A 13,596-nucleotide genomic window follows, 5' to 3' on the forward strand; every position below is an offset into this window, starting at 1 on the left:
AGCCCTGGGCCCTGGCTCACCCCAGCAAGATTTACAAGCAGTTGGAACTAATGGCTTTTAAAATTCATTTTCAGGCTGAGAAAATACCTGAATGTGTTCAACCTGACACTAATACAGGTATGGTACCCCATATTTATTCTTAGGGTTCGAGTTCTTAGAGGAAAAAAATGAAAATAGATTCTCATTCTGACTAGCCTCCTGTTACCGTGGCAGGAACATATTTTTGCAGCTTGTGGCAACATTTCCCTCCCTGACTCCCTAGGTTGTTCTGGAGTTGAAGGACCTGAGCACTTGTGGGCATTCTGACAGACTCCCCAGGGCGACATGTTGCCTGGAGGGTGGGGACTGTCACTGAAGAGAGCTGGGAGAACCAGAAGCATCCAGAGTGTCAGGGCTGAGTCTTACAGAGACAGGCGCGGGGCGGATGGAGACAGAAGTGGGTGGGAACTTTGGCCTCTGCATCCAGGAGCTCATTTGTGACTTGTAGATTGTAGAAGTTTTGTTTCAGGAGAATGGTGAGGGCAGAAGTCAAACTGCAGGGGATTGAGGAGGTAGGTGCAGCAGCCTGCTCTGCAGGTTCACAGGGTATCGTTACTTGTTTTTGTTTAAAAACATTTTTAAAACTAGCCCTATCAAAATCAGTCCTGGCTATTGTTTACATTCCTTTATATTCCAGAGGAAGAAACTAAGACTCGGAACAGCTCAGTGACAACCTGGAGGTGGGCAGCCAGGACACGAAGAGCAGGGACTGGGAGGGGAGTCAGTGACACAGTCATAGTAGATGTTAGGCAAGGGAGAGATCTCCCAAACTGTATCTGTGCCAGACACTTAGACGTTTTACTGGATCGGCAGTCTTACCCATCTCTTACCCATGAGCCAGCTGCCGGCCCAGTCTTCCCCACTCTTGGCAACTATGTCCAAAGGTCTCAGCCAGCTGTCCTGCCTTGGGAAGCCAGGCGGGACTGCGCAGGCCATGGACCAGCCAAAGTCTTTGGTTACACACAGCAGAAATCAGTTCTTCAATTGTTTGGAAGGAAGTTGAGTTGTTTATAGATTGGACAAGAAAGCTCTAGAGCCAGTTTTGGAAAGGGGGATGGGAGAAACGGAAAGCTGGGCAGCTGCCCCACTGCCCTGGGCCATCCAACAGTGTGGGTGGGGCCCCTGCTTCCACGACTTCGCTTTGGGTGCCACTGGCCCTGTGGAGGCCCAGGTGTGGGTATTCTGTCCCCCACAGTCCGTGTGGCCTGTCCATGCCCTGCTCCCTTGCCTCACTGATCCAGTGTAGATTCTTGGGAGAAACCACTTATTTGTTTGGTGGGGCCTGGGTCACCTGCTGCTCCTCTAACCTGGGTGTGGAACAGGAGAGTCCCCAGCCTAGAAGGGGGGCCAGGGAACTCCTCTGACTTGGGAAAGAAAGTTCAGAGTCTGGGCACCAGAGAAGTAATGAAGTCCCAGCCCATTCTGCCTTTTCCCTGGCCTTGTGTTATTTTCACCTGAACTGTCTCATTGAAGATACCAAATGGTTATAATAACAGCTATCCAGTGTACAAACTTTCACTTGCTTCTGGCCAGATTGTCCACGGCTTTCTGGCTGTGGGCTCACAGAAGTGAACGTGGACGTCAGGGTCTGAGGGCAGGTGAAGGTAATTTGAGTACCCCACAGTGCACAGTGCCACCTGGGAAAGCTGGGGGATGCTTCCAGGTGGTAGTGGTGATGATGCTATCTGGAAGACAGTTGAGGTCAGCCAGAGGTCCAGGTGTGAGGAGCAACATGCAGAGAGGCATGGGGCAGGCAGGCCAGTTGGATGCTTCCTGCAAGCAGAAGAAAGCCACAAGAATCTTATACATAGGTAAGGGAAAGGGGTCAGATCTAGTAAGGTGTCTAGGATGGCAATGGGATGGAGAGTAGAGACTGAGGGCAGAGAGGCATCTGAGAGACTGGACTCAGGGCTGCTTGGCTATAGTCAGGAAGGCTTGGGAGCCAGCTTACTGTGCATGACAAACACAGAAGACTTGAGGGCTGACACCGAGATATCTAGCTAGGCCACTAGGTAACACTAATTAAAATAACCAGTGCTGAGAAGATAGTGAGAAAGAACAGGTTCGTACAGGGAGAGGACAGCAAATTTAGATTTGAGCTTATTATATCTCTGGTGCCTGGAACATTCCAGTGGAGGTGTCTGGTGGCAATTGGAGGTAGCCTTAGACCAGCTCTCCAGGAGAGCAGAAGTGAGGCGAGATGAGCACTGAGAATGGGCCCTAGCAGCAGTAGACATTGAGGGATGGGCAGGGAAGCCCTGGGGAGCAAGAGGAGGAACTCAAGCTTCAGCCAGCACTCACACTCCGCACTCCAGGAATGGCATGTCTCTGCTCACAAGAAACCTGTGTTCCTGCGAGGTGGCATGGTAGACAGCATGGAAATAAATACATAGCATATCAGAAGGTGCTGAGGGCTGTGGAGAAGAATAAAGCAGGGAACGAGGGTGCAGGGGATGTGAGGAGGTAGTCAACAGGCTTTGGCTGTAGCGTGACAAGTCCCAGTTCAGCTGGTGCAGAGTGGGTCCCAGCCCCACCAACACCTGAAAAGACATGGAGGTTCCATCTGGTTCTGGAGAAATCCAGCTCCCTCAGAGTGGGGTAGTAACCACATCTGCTGCTGCAGAAAGGCCCAGGCGTGTGGGAGCTGCCGAGAGATTGTGACTCAGCACTTTGGAGGTGTCCTTAGTGCAGAGCAGGGCTGCTCAGATGTACCTAAGGAAGTGCTGTGACAATCTATCATGGTCCCAGCAAGATGAATTTTGGGCAAATCATCTGAGACACTCAAGCCTCCTCAACTTGAGTTCATCCTTCCATGCCACAGGGTCAGTGAGGTGGAGGGAGATGGCTGCATGTGTGGGTGCTGACCGGTCAGCAGCCCACCAACCCCACTGCTTCTCCAGGGTCTCCTGGACACACCCAGCAGGTCAAGGAGATGTGGCTGATTTTGCTCCACTGATAAGAGAAGAGTTTAAGGGCCCCATTTGACAGGAGAGGAAACCAAAAGCAGAGATACACGGCTGCAGACAGCGCTGAGCCCTGCCTTGACCAGGAGGCCAGCCCAGCCAGAGATCGGTTGAGCACTCACTGAGCCTCTGTTGATTTACAATGACTTGGTGTCCCCCTGGGAAGAGCTGCTGTCAAAATTGCTGAAGAATCGTCTACGTAAAGTGCTGCAGGGACTCAGAGGGGGAGTAGAGAGCTGAACAGGACTGTTGGGACAGGAGGATCTTGTGTTTACATAAAGTAGCTTGAAAGTGTTTAAGAAGAAATGACGCCTGTGGAGGTTCCATCCATCTGCTGCCTCTTGCTTCTCGCTCCTCTCCAGCCGTGCTGCCCCTCTGCGCCAGCAGTTCCTAGTTCCCTCCCACCTCCAGGCTGCAGCTCCAAGACTGAGCTCACCCATCTCTCTCTGCCCTGCCCTGCCCTCAGAGCAGAATCTGCCACTTTCTGCAGCCCTCCTGCTTCAGACTGATCACTGTCACTCTTAGTTTAGCCTCCTTGTTTCTTGCTAGACCACCTCCCTGTGAGAACGAGGACCATACCTTATTCATCTTCAGAGCCCTGGGCCAAGCATAGGCCCTGACACATGACGGGCGCCCACTGAATATTGAGTGGGAAAGAAGGAAGGCGTAGAGTTCAGAGCTCAGTCCTTTCAGGCAGCCAAGTAGCTGTCAGTCGTCATACAGCTCAGAGAAAGGAGGGACACTGAGGACTGAGTGTCTGAGAAGAGGCACACTCAGAGTCATGTTGGAGACAGAAGCAGCTCCAAGATGGGGCAGAGCAGCCATGCCACCTATCACACGCAGGGTGACCCAGTGAGGGCGAGAGGCAGGCTGGTGTGGGCAGCTAGTACCTGTCCTTAATTGTGGGAAGTTCTTTATTCCTGAGTTGCTGGAGGATTTTGAGCAGGGGAGCCACAGAATGCAAGGACTTCCCTTTACATTTAATAGCACTTGGTTTATGCATAGGGATGTGGAGGGGTTTGGGGAAGCAGAGATATTTACTGTGCGCCTGTTACATGCACAGTGCTGGACACTAAAGAGAAAGGAGAGACTACCCTGCCCTCAAGTCATTCACAGTTGAGAAGGAAGATAAGAAAGTGGTGGTGTGGGAGGCTTTATGGGAAGGTTTACCAAAGGCAGAGGTGCTTGAACAGCGTCTTAACTGAACCTTCAGAGAAGAGCAGAGTTCACCAGGGGGAGATGCTGGTGCTGGAGAGTCAAACAGTCCCAAGTGAGCAGTTTGGATCAGGGCACTGGCAGAGGAGTTCAGCCTTTTTTTTCCTGGGTCACATTGGAAGAGTTGTTTTGGAGACACACATTATATAACAAACACTAACAAAAGGGGATGAGCAAAAAAGGTCCTTACAAATTTTTGCAGTATCTGACACCACAGATAAGCAAAATAGGCCTTAAAAATCCACTCACGGGGGGCGGCGCCTGTGGCTCAGTGAGTAGGGCGCCGGCCCCATATGCCGAGGGTGGCAGGATTGGACCCAGTCCCAGCCAAACTGCAACAGAAAAATAGCCGGGCGTTGTGGCGGGCGCCTGTAGTCCCAGCTGCTTGGGAGGCTGAGGCAAGAGAATCGCGTAAGCCCAAGAGTTAGAGGTTGCTGTGAGCCGTGTGACGCCACGGCACTCTACCCGAGGGTGGTACAGTGTGACTCTGTCTCTACAAAAAAAAAAAAAAAATCCACACACGGCCTGCAGGATGTGTTAACTGGAAGAGAAGAATGGCTATAAGGATGTAACTTTTGGAAACAGCAGGGGAACTGAGAAAGAGGAAATGGACAGGAGTTTCCAGAGGGATCAGGTGTCTCTAGAAGCACAGCCAAATCACATCAAATAAGGGCGGAGTTGTGGCCTTTGGAGCTACCAACGGGGATGTTGTTGGCCCTTGCCAAGCTTACTCAGAGGACAGGGTCTACTCTGCGCTGAGTGGAGAGGCCTCTTGCTGGTGCTGAGGAAGGACTAAGGGCCTGCATTCAAGTCCTGTCTGTGTCTGTGAGCAGGGAGAGAAGGAGTTCCAGGTAGGGAGGCCCACACAAAGCAGAATGTTTCACAGGGTGGGAAAGCCCAAGCCCCCCCCCCCCACTGCACCCACCTGCAGAGCAGCTCCCACTTTCCTATTTTGTGAAGAGGGGGGTGGGGGTGCTCAGGGCAGCCTCCGAAGCCCCCAGCAGCACACGCAGCAGCAGACACATCATGGAGGGCTGTGCGGGAAGGAGCCTGCCTTTTAGGGCGTGGCATGGGTCAGGGGAGTGGAGGCCAGGGGACAGGGGTGCCTTCACGGAAAATGGAGGGTCGGAAGGGGAGCAATGAACTGTCATTTGGAATATACCCAGTGTCTCTGTCCTGCCCTAGGAAAGAGAATGATGCTCTCCCTAGGATATTTTAGAGGAAATAAATAAAAGCTTTTTTTCCTTGGGGCAAGGGTAGACGGGGATCAAAATTTTCCCACCGTTTTTCTATATATAGAAATTATATATTTCTATATAATTATATTTTATAATTTAATTTATAATTTATAATTTAATTTAATATATATTTAATAATATATAATTATATTTTCCCACCGTTTTTCTATATATAGAAATTATATATTTCTATATAATTATAGAAAAACGGTGGGAAAATTATATTATACAATTTTTAATTCTATAATATAATTATAGAAATATAATAGAAACTCTCCTGAGGTTATTTCTGCCAGGTGTTTATGTCATGGGCTCTGTAATTATGTAATCTGGGAACTGTAAAGCTCTTGCTTGTGAATGTTCCCGGCGGGACATCTCAAGCAAGTGGAACTCCTTAAGTCTGAGTTGTGCATCTCTGGGCTCTGTGTTGACTTGTGAGGCATCTTAGGTCGTGTTCTGATTCTTAAAGTTGAGGGTTTTAAAATTTAGATTAGTGACCTTTTTTAATATGTTGTTAAAATCTCTTTGAAGTGATTTATAATTTAATTACTCCCACAGATAATCAGACAGGCAAACATAAAGACAGGAGGAAAGGCTCACTGGACGTTAGAGCTGTGGCCCCTCGATCAAGTGATGGTGAGTGACAAAGATGAGAGAAATGTGAGCCAGTCAGTGTGAAGCCCCTGGAGCCTGACCCATCCTTGTCATGTCCAGGTCACTGTCCACGTCCCACTTCTGAGAAGGGAGAGGATCCTCTAAGAACCTCTGTCCCATTTTTCCCTCTCCCTCAACTCCAGCCATTGGGCTCCGTTCGCCTTTAGTGGAGCAGAGAATAAAGAAAAAGAAAAGATGCTTGTACTATATATTCTATAGTTGACTTCCGAATAAACCGTAACAGCAGACGATACCAATTAATTTGCTGTAATTGTATGAGTAATGCATTTTGTAATTCCTTTTTTTTTTGTAGAGACAGAGTCTCACTTTATGGCCCTTGGTAGAGTGCCGTGGCCTCACACAGCTCACAGCAACCTCCAACTCCTGGGCTTAAGCGATTCTCTTGCCTCAGCCTCCCGAGTAGCTGGGACTACAGGCACCCGCCACAACGCCCGGCTATTTTTTGGTTGCAGTTTGGCCGAGGCCGGGTTTGAACCCGCCACCCTCGGTATATGGGGCCGGCACCTTACCGACTGAGCCACAGGCGCCGCCCTTGTAATTCCTTTTTAAAAATATGTTATAGTTGTACATATTTGGGGGGTACATGAGATATTTTGATACACGTATGCAGTGTGTACTGGTCAAATCAGGGTAATTGGAAAATGCTCAAACATTTATCTTTGTGATGAGACCATTCCAGTTCCTCTCTTCTAGCTATTTGGAAATTGACAGTAATTATTATTAACCCTAATTTTTCTGCTGTACACTAGGACTTATTCCTTCTATGTAATTGTATCTGTAACTAACAGCAGCCAACTTTCCTTCCTCCCTTTCTCCACCCTTTCCTTCCCTGGTCACTGGTTAACTGCCATTACTCTCTACCTCCAGGAAATCTACTTTTTTTTAGCTCCCACAAATGAGAAGATACAATATTTGTCTTCATGTGCCTGGCTTATTTCACTTAACATAATGACCTCCATTTCCATTCATGTTGCTGTAGATGATCGGACTATTTTATTTTATTTTATGTCTGGGTAACATCCCACTGTGCATAAACATCACATTTTCTTTACACACTCACCATGCCTTGCTACTGTGAGGGTGGGAGTGCAGATGTGTCTTCCATACACTGATTTCCTTTCTTTTGGACACACACCCAGCCGCAGGATTGCTGGGTCATGTGGTGGTTCTATCTTTAGTTTTTAAAGAACCTTCGCACTGTTCTCCATAGTGTCTGTGGCACTAACATCCCCTACAACATTGCCTTTCCGCATGTCCTTGCCTGCATTTTTTAATTTTTTATCTTTTTGATAAAAGCAATTCTTAAAGATATATTCTATTGTGGTTTGCAGTTTGTCACGGAAGCTTATCTTTTGGGGAGAAGTGAGCACAATTTTGGGATGGTGAAAGATTCTTATAAGTTCTAACTGAAATAAAATGTTTTAAATATCATGTAGGTGTGTGGCCTGAATGACCTAGTTTTTAAGAACATACTCATAAATGTTAGTGGAGTGTGATACGCTCATACTCTGCTGCATGTAGAGAGTATGGAGGCAAATATCTCCAATGCCTACATACATTCTTTGGTCCAAAGATGATTAGGGAAGGATATGGAGCTGGTTGTTGCTGGTTCAAAAGCAATGCCTTCCCAAGGCAGCATCGGCTACAGCTACAATTATATGGTGGAGATCAAATGCCGACCTTCACATTCCTCATGGGTTTACTGTGAGGCTCAGTTGAAATAAAGGAGTTGGTGTACTCCTTGCACCAAAAGGATGGTACAGCCTGCACCCTGCTGCAGGGGGTTTGGGGGGGGCTTGGGGCAGTGTCAGTGAGGAAGCAGCATGGTGGCACTGGAGGAGTATGGCTCCCCACCCAAAATAGACAGAAAATCCACACCTACAGACACACCGCTTACCACGCAGACATGGCCACTGATTTTTAGCCCCATAAATCAATTTGGCTGCTTCTCATGCTTCACAGAATTGGGGTCAGACAATGTATATTCTTCTGGGTCCAGCTTCTTTCAGGCAGTGTTTCTGACCTTCCTGTCAGGTGTGTGAGTAGCTCGTTCCTTCTCACCGCTCAGTAGCGTGCCCCGGATGAACATGCCCCAGTATGTTTGTCCATCTTCTTCTTTTTTTTTTTTTTGAGACAACAGTCTCAAGCTGTTGCCCTGGGTAGAATGCCTTGGTGTCACAGCTCACAGCAACCTCCAACTAACTCTTGGCCTCAAGTGATCCTCTTGTCTCAGTTTTTCCATTTTTAGTAGAGACAGGGTCTCACTTTTTGATCAGGCTGGTCTCGAACCCATGAGCTCAAGCTGTCCACCCGCCTCGGCCTCCCAGAATGCTGGGATTACAGGCATGAGCCCCAATGCCCGGCCCTGCCCATCTTCTCATTTGCCTCCACTTTGAGGCTGCTAATAAGTTTGCTGTGAAAGTCTTCACAGAGCTCATTTTCGTGACCATGATGTGCTCATCTCCTAACCCATGGAAGAATTGTCTGATGCAGATTGTACCATGTTACCACCCTCATTAATCTGTGAGAGTTCTAGTTGGTCTAAAATTTCTCCCACTTGGTAACACCAGCCTTTTAAAACAGAGCCACTCTGATGGTCTTAATGTCAATTTTCCTTGTGACTAATGAGGTTTGAGCACATTGTTATATGCTTATTGGCCATTTGGATATCCTCTTTCTTGAAGTGCTGTTCATGTGTTTTGCCCATTTTTATATTGGTTCTGTGTCTTTTTCTTGTTGATCTGTATGAATTCTTTATATTGTCCAGATATGAGTCTTCTATGTATCACAGATATATTTTCTTCACCTGTGGTTTGCCTTTTGCTCTCTTAATGTTGTCTTTTGAGGAAAGAGCATCTTAATTTTAATGAGGTTCATTTTATTAGTGTTATCTATTATAGCTAGTGCTTTTGGGGGATGTGGGGGGTAAAAGAGAGGCTTGCTTTGTTGCCCATGCTAGAGTACCCTGGCCTCAGTCTGGCTCACAGCAACCTCAAACTCCTGAGCTCAAGCCATCCTCTTGCCTCTGCCTCCTCAGTAGCTGGGACTACATGCACCTGCCACAATGTCCAGCTAATTCTTCTGTTTTTAGTAGAGATAGGGACTTGGTTTGCTCAGGCTGGTCTCCAACTCTGGACCTGTAGGGATCCTCCCCCATTGGCCTCCCAAAGTGCTAGAATTACAGGCGTGAGCCATCACACCTGGCCATGGCTAGTGCTTTTTATGTCCTGTTTAGGAAATCTTTCTTTATCCCAAGATAATGCAGATATTCTGTTTTCTTCTCCAGGCTAAATTGTTTTGTCTTTTACTTTAGCTGTATAATCCATTTCAATCTTTATGTCTTGTGAAGGTATTTTCCCCATTGTAGAAATCCAGTTGCTATCACCATATTGGAAAAAAGATCTTTTGCAGTAAGCACCATTACTGTAAACCAGGTTCCTGTGAATATGTGATCTGTGTCTAGACTCTCTCTATTCTCTCCATTTATTGTCTGTCTGTGCTTGCACTCAGACCATAGTTGATCACTTACAGTCAGTCGTGGTAGCTGGTTATAACAGTTGTTCTTCTTCAATGTCTTGGCAATTTTAGGTTCTTTGCATTTCTGCGTAACAATAGCACTTTAGAATCAGCTTATTAGTTTACACACACATGCCCTCCTAGAATTTGTTTTCAGAGTGCCTTGAATCAGCGTGGGGAAAACTGAAATCTCAATAACTTAAGTCTTTTCAAACTGTGAACATGCAATGTCCCCATTTATTTGGGTCATTTTGTTTTCTCTCAGTAAATAAATAGTGATTTTTATTTTGGGTTTAATAACCTTGTTTGATGAAATGGAAGTTGACACCCTATTCTGGTCACCAAAATCAGATTTAAGGTTTGTTGATCTCAAATTGAAAGCCTTTGAGACCCTCCTCCCTGCCAAATTAATTAATCTCAAACCGTGTCTCTCCTTGTGTCTCGGTTTCTTCACTGGTAAATCGGGGCTGCCGTGTCAGTCTGTGAGACAGTCCCCTGGTGAGCAGCATGTGGGATGATGGTGTTCGCCAAGACAAACTCTGTAAATATTCATTTCCTGCCTGTCCTTGCCCGTCTTCCCTCACCTCAAAGAAACCATGTCTTGACAGGAACAACACAAAATTAACAAACTGTAGCACCTAAGATTTGCTGTCTCATTTAAGATATTTACCTAATTAAACATAGCAGTGGAAAGCACTAGAAGATGCCCAAAAATTTTTAACCAGAAATTCATGTATTTCCGTTACTGGTGGTTGAATTTATTGCTCCTGCCATATATGACACAAGGAGCCCATTGGCACTGTCTTCCAGAACGTTTTTACTCCTGGAGAATGGCAAGCTAAATGATTATAAAGACTTATTGTTATAGACACAAAAAGAGGCTGTTTGGCCTTGACTTGCTAGATTGTTTCCTCTGTTTTCTCTTTGGCCTGTGACATCAGAAATTCAGTCCATTGGGGACATGTGCATCCTAGTGCCACAAGGAGCAGAACTGGCGATGCCAGAGCCCAAGGCTGTGCAGGTGGGCAGGGAGCTCAGCAGCTGTCGTTCTGGTCCTGCCCTCGGTCAGCTGAGAACATGGAGCCCTTGGCCATCAAGACAGGTGCCCACATCACACACACCCTGATTTGTGCGTCCCTTTCTCCACAGCTTCCAGCCAGAGACGGCACTCCTCCATGGCCCGGATACATTCCATGACGATTGAGGCACCCATCACCAAGGTGAAGCAGTCTGTAGTCCCTCGCTATTGAGCACACAGTCCCTTTTTCTCCCCAAGAATTCTTTCCAGTGAGAAGAAACAGGGACCCATGACAATAAGAATGCACCACAGTTGTATGTTGTGGCCTCCTCTGAAGAGGGAGCACCGTGACATGAGCATTGTAACGAGGCTTAAGTCAGCATTAAGTGCTATTGCCAGCCTGACTCAGGGTGACTCTCGCTATGTTTCTAAGGTTTTAAAACTCATGTCTGTTCTTTCCATAATGTAGGTAATCAATATTATCAATGCTGCCCAGGAAAGCAGTCCCATGCCTGTAACAGAAGCCTTGGACCGTGTGCTGGAAATTCTAAGAACCACTGAACTGTACTCGCCGCAGTTCGGTGCTAAGGAGGATGACCCTCATGCCAGCGACCTTGTCGGGGGCTTAGTGTCTGTGAGTAGATACTGGGGGGCTTAGTGTCTGAGCAGATGTCAGGGACTAAGTGTCTGAGAGTAGATGTCAGAGACTAAGTATCTGAGTACATGTCAGGGACTTAGCATCTGAGTAGATGTTGAGGGCTTAGTGTCTGTGAGTGGATGTGACCACTACTGGCTAGCGACTGTCTGTTCTTGTTGATTTGCTCAGAGATTATTTGCTCCAACAGAGCTCTTTGGAGAGACTGGTAGGGCTCAGTCTGGGCCAACACTGCACCTCCACTGGGTCCTGCTGCCCTCTGGCTGAGCACCTCATGCCCCCGGCTCCCAGCTAGACCACAGCTGGGAGGACAGGAAGTAGAATGTGTTTTAGATGGCTCCTGAGCTAGTTCTCCTGTGTTGCGTAGGGTTTCTTACAAGCAATTTATGTAAACAGAACTTTTTTTAGTATACTACAGATTTTGAAAACTAGGGAAGAATAAAAGATAAACATGTTCAGTTTTGCCGTCCACACCAAACTGCAAAACAGAAAAAGGATCTTTCTCCTGCCGTACATGTTTCAAAAGGTGGCTGGGTTGGGGCAGTTTCACCTCACAGCGTGCTACACCAGTTAGGAATCTTTCTAGAAGGGGCAGGCATGTGTCATAGACGTTGGAAGGTGCCGGACACTTGCATAGAGGAGGAGCAGCCAGGTGCCGCACACACCATTGTGTCACTCACTGTCCTCCCAGTGCCTGTTTTCTGAAGTCACTTGATTTTATAAGAATAAAGTAGGAAGGGCCGGGCCCAGTGGCTCACACCTGTAATCCTAGCATTCCGGGAGGCCGAGGTGAGTGGATTGCTTGAGATCAGGAGTTCGAGACCAGTCTGACCAAGAGCAAGACCCCGTCTCTAAAAAAATAGCTGGGCATTGTGGTGGATGCCTGTAGTCCCAGCTACTCAGGAGACTAAGGCAAGAGAATCTCTTGAGGCCAAGAAATTGCTATTAGCTATGATGATGCCACGGCACTCTACCAAGGGTGACAAAGTGAAACTCTGTCTCAACAATAATAATAATAATAATAATAATAATAAATAGAAGGTAGAGTGGTTCTCAGGGATGATAGCTAACTGTGGTCCTGCCTGTTTGAGCAGGAGGCTCCTCTAGCCTATAGGCAGGGGCTGAAAATGATGAGGGCAAACAGGCGACAGAAACTTCAGGCCTGGGGGAGTGGGGCAGCTGAGGCCAGATTTGGGGATAGCGATGTGGGAGCAGAGGTAAGGAGCCCAGGGGAGTCATCTAGGGGCAGGGAGCTCACCTAGAAGGTAAGAAGGGATCTCATGTTCCAAAGAAGCTCAGCATCCTCAGGGTGAGAAGGGTGGCAAGAAAATGGAGGAGAAGACTGAGGGCAGAGGGAGCTATCCCTAAGAAACCAGAACAGTCCAGGGTGCAGGCAGCAGGCGTGGGCTTCAGAGGCAACCTCTCCTGAAGGGGAGTCCTCACCTCCCTGGTGCTGCCCCTGCCCTTGAGTTTATCCTGGAGCGGGGCCAGGGCTGCTGTCACCAGTAAGCAGTGATCATTGGCTGGCCCTGCTGGGCTCAGGGCAGCCTTGCAGTGGGTTGATAGGCCTGCGCTGAGCCAACCCTGCAGCTAACCACCTGGAGTTTCCAAGAAGGAAATAATAGTCGTGGCTTTTCTTTTTCCCTTTATATTTATCAGGATGGTTTACGAAGACTATCGGGGAATGAATATGTTCTTTCAACAAAAAGTAAGATTTTTTGTTTGTTTGTTTTTAGTTTTTTTGTATCTCTAGCTACAATGTTGCATTCTAGGTTAAGTGATGAAAATAATTTTTTCAGATAAAAGTATCCAAATAATTTTCTTGGTAAGTCATAAAACCTCAGAAACAAAGCAGTTGTCCCTGATACAGTACTGTTGTCCTTTAGAAACACTTAATGTTTTAAAGCCTATTAATTTTATTCTCCAAATGACTTCACTTTGCAGGCATTCAACAGGTTTCAAGCAATGTGATCACTCCCCTTCCCCTTCACAATGTCCCTCCCCGGATAGCTCGGGCCATGGAAAACGAAGAACACTGGGACTTTGATATTTTTGAACTGGAGGCTGCCACCCACAAAAGGTGAGTTTGCAGGGAGCTCCATAGAGGGAGAGCTGGATCCCAGGGCCTGTGTGAGGAACCCACAAGGAGTGTAGATCGTGTGCACACCTGGTCCCTGGTCAGATGGGGCTGAGGAGGGAGTAGCAGGGTAGTAGGTCACCCTGAGTCACCAGGGCCTGGGAGAGAGGCTACTTGGCCATGACCGAGATGGTAAATCC

General features: G+C 47.4%; 1 protein-coding gene across 3 annotated transcripts in view; it reads left to right on the plus strand.

Annotated features, from left to right (window-relative positions):
* Positions 1–13,596, plus strand: part of PDE8A (phosphodiesterase 8A) — a 187,578-nt gene that overhangs the window by 149,729 nt on the left and 24,253 nt on the right. For 2 of the 3 annotated variants that reach the window (XM_053594560.1, XM_053594562.1), the window contains 6 exons: positions 75–117; positions 6,014–6,091; positions 10,796–10,866; positions 11,134–11,298; positions 12,979–13,027; positions 13,264–13,399. In XM_053594560.1, coding sequence (XP_053450535.1) covers positions 75–117; positions 6,014–6,091; positions 10,796–10,866; positions 11,134–11,298; positions 12,979–13,027; positions 13,264–13,399 — 542 coding nt within the window. The remainder of the gene's footprint in view (positions 1–74; positions 118–6,013; positions 6,092–10,795; positions 10,867–11,133; positions 11,299–12,978; positions 13,028–13,263; positions 13,400–13,596) is intronic. The other variant, XM_053594561.1, reaches the window with a different exon arrangement.

Source organism: Nycticebus coucang, chromosome 6 (assembly GCF_027406575.1).
Source record: "Nycticebus coucang isolate mNycCou1 chromosome 6, mNycCou1.pri, whole genome shotgun sequence".
Lineage (NCBI taxonomy): Eukaryota > Metazoa > Chordata > Mammalia > Primates > Lorisidae > Nycticebus > Nycticebus coucang.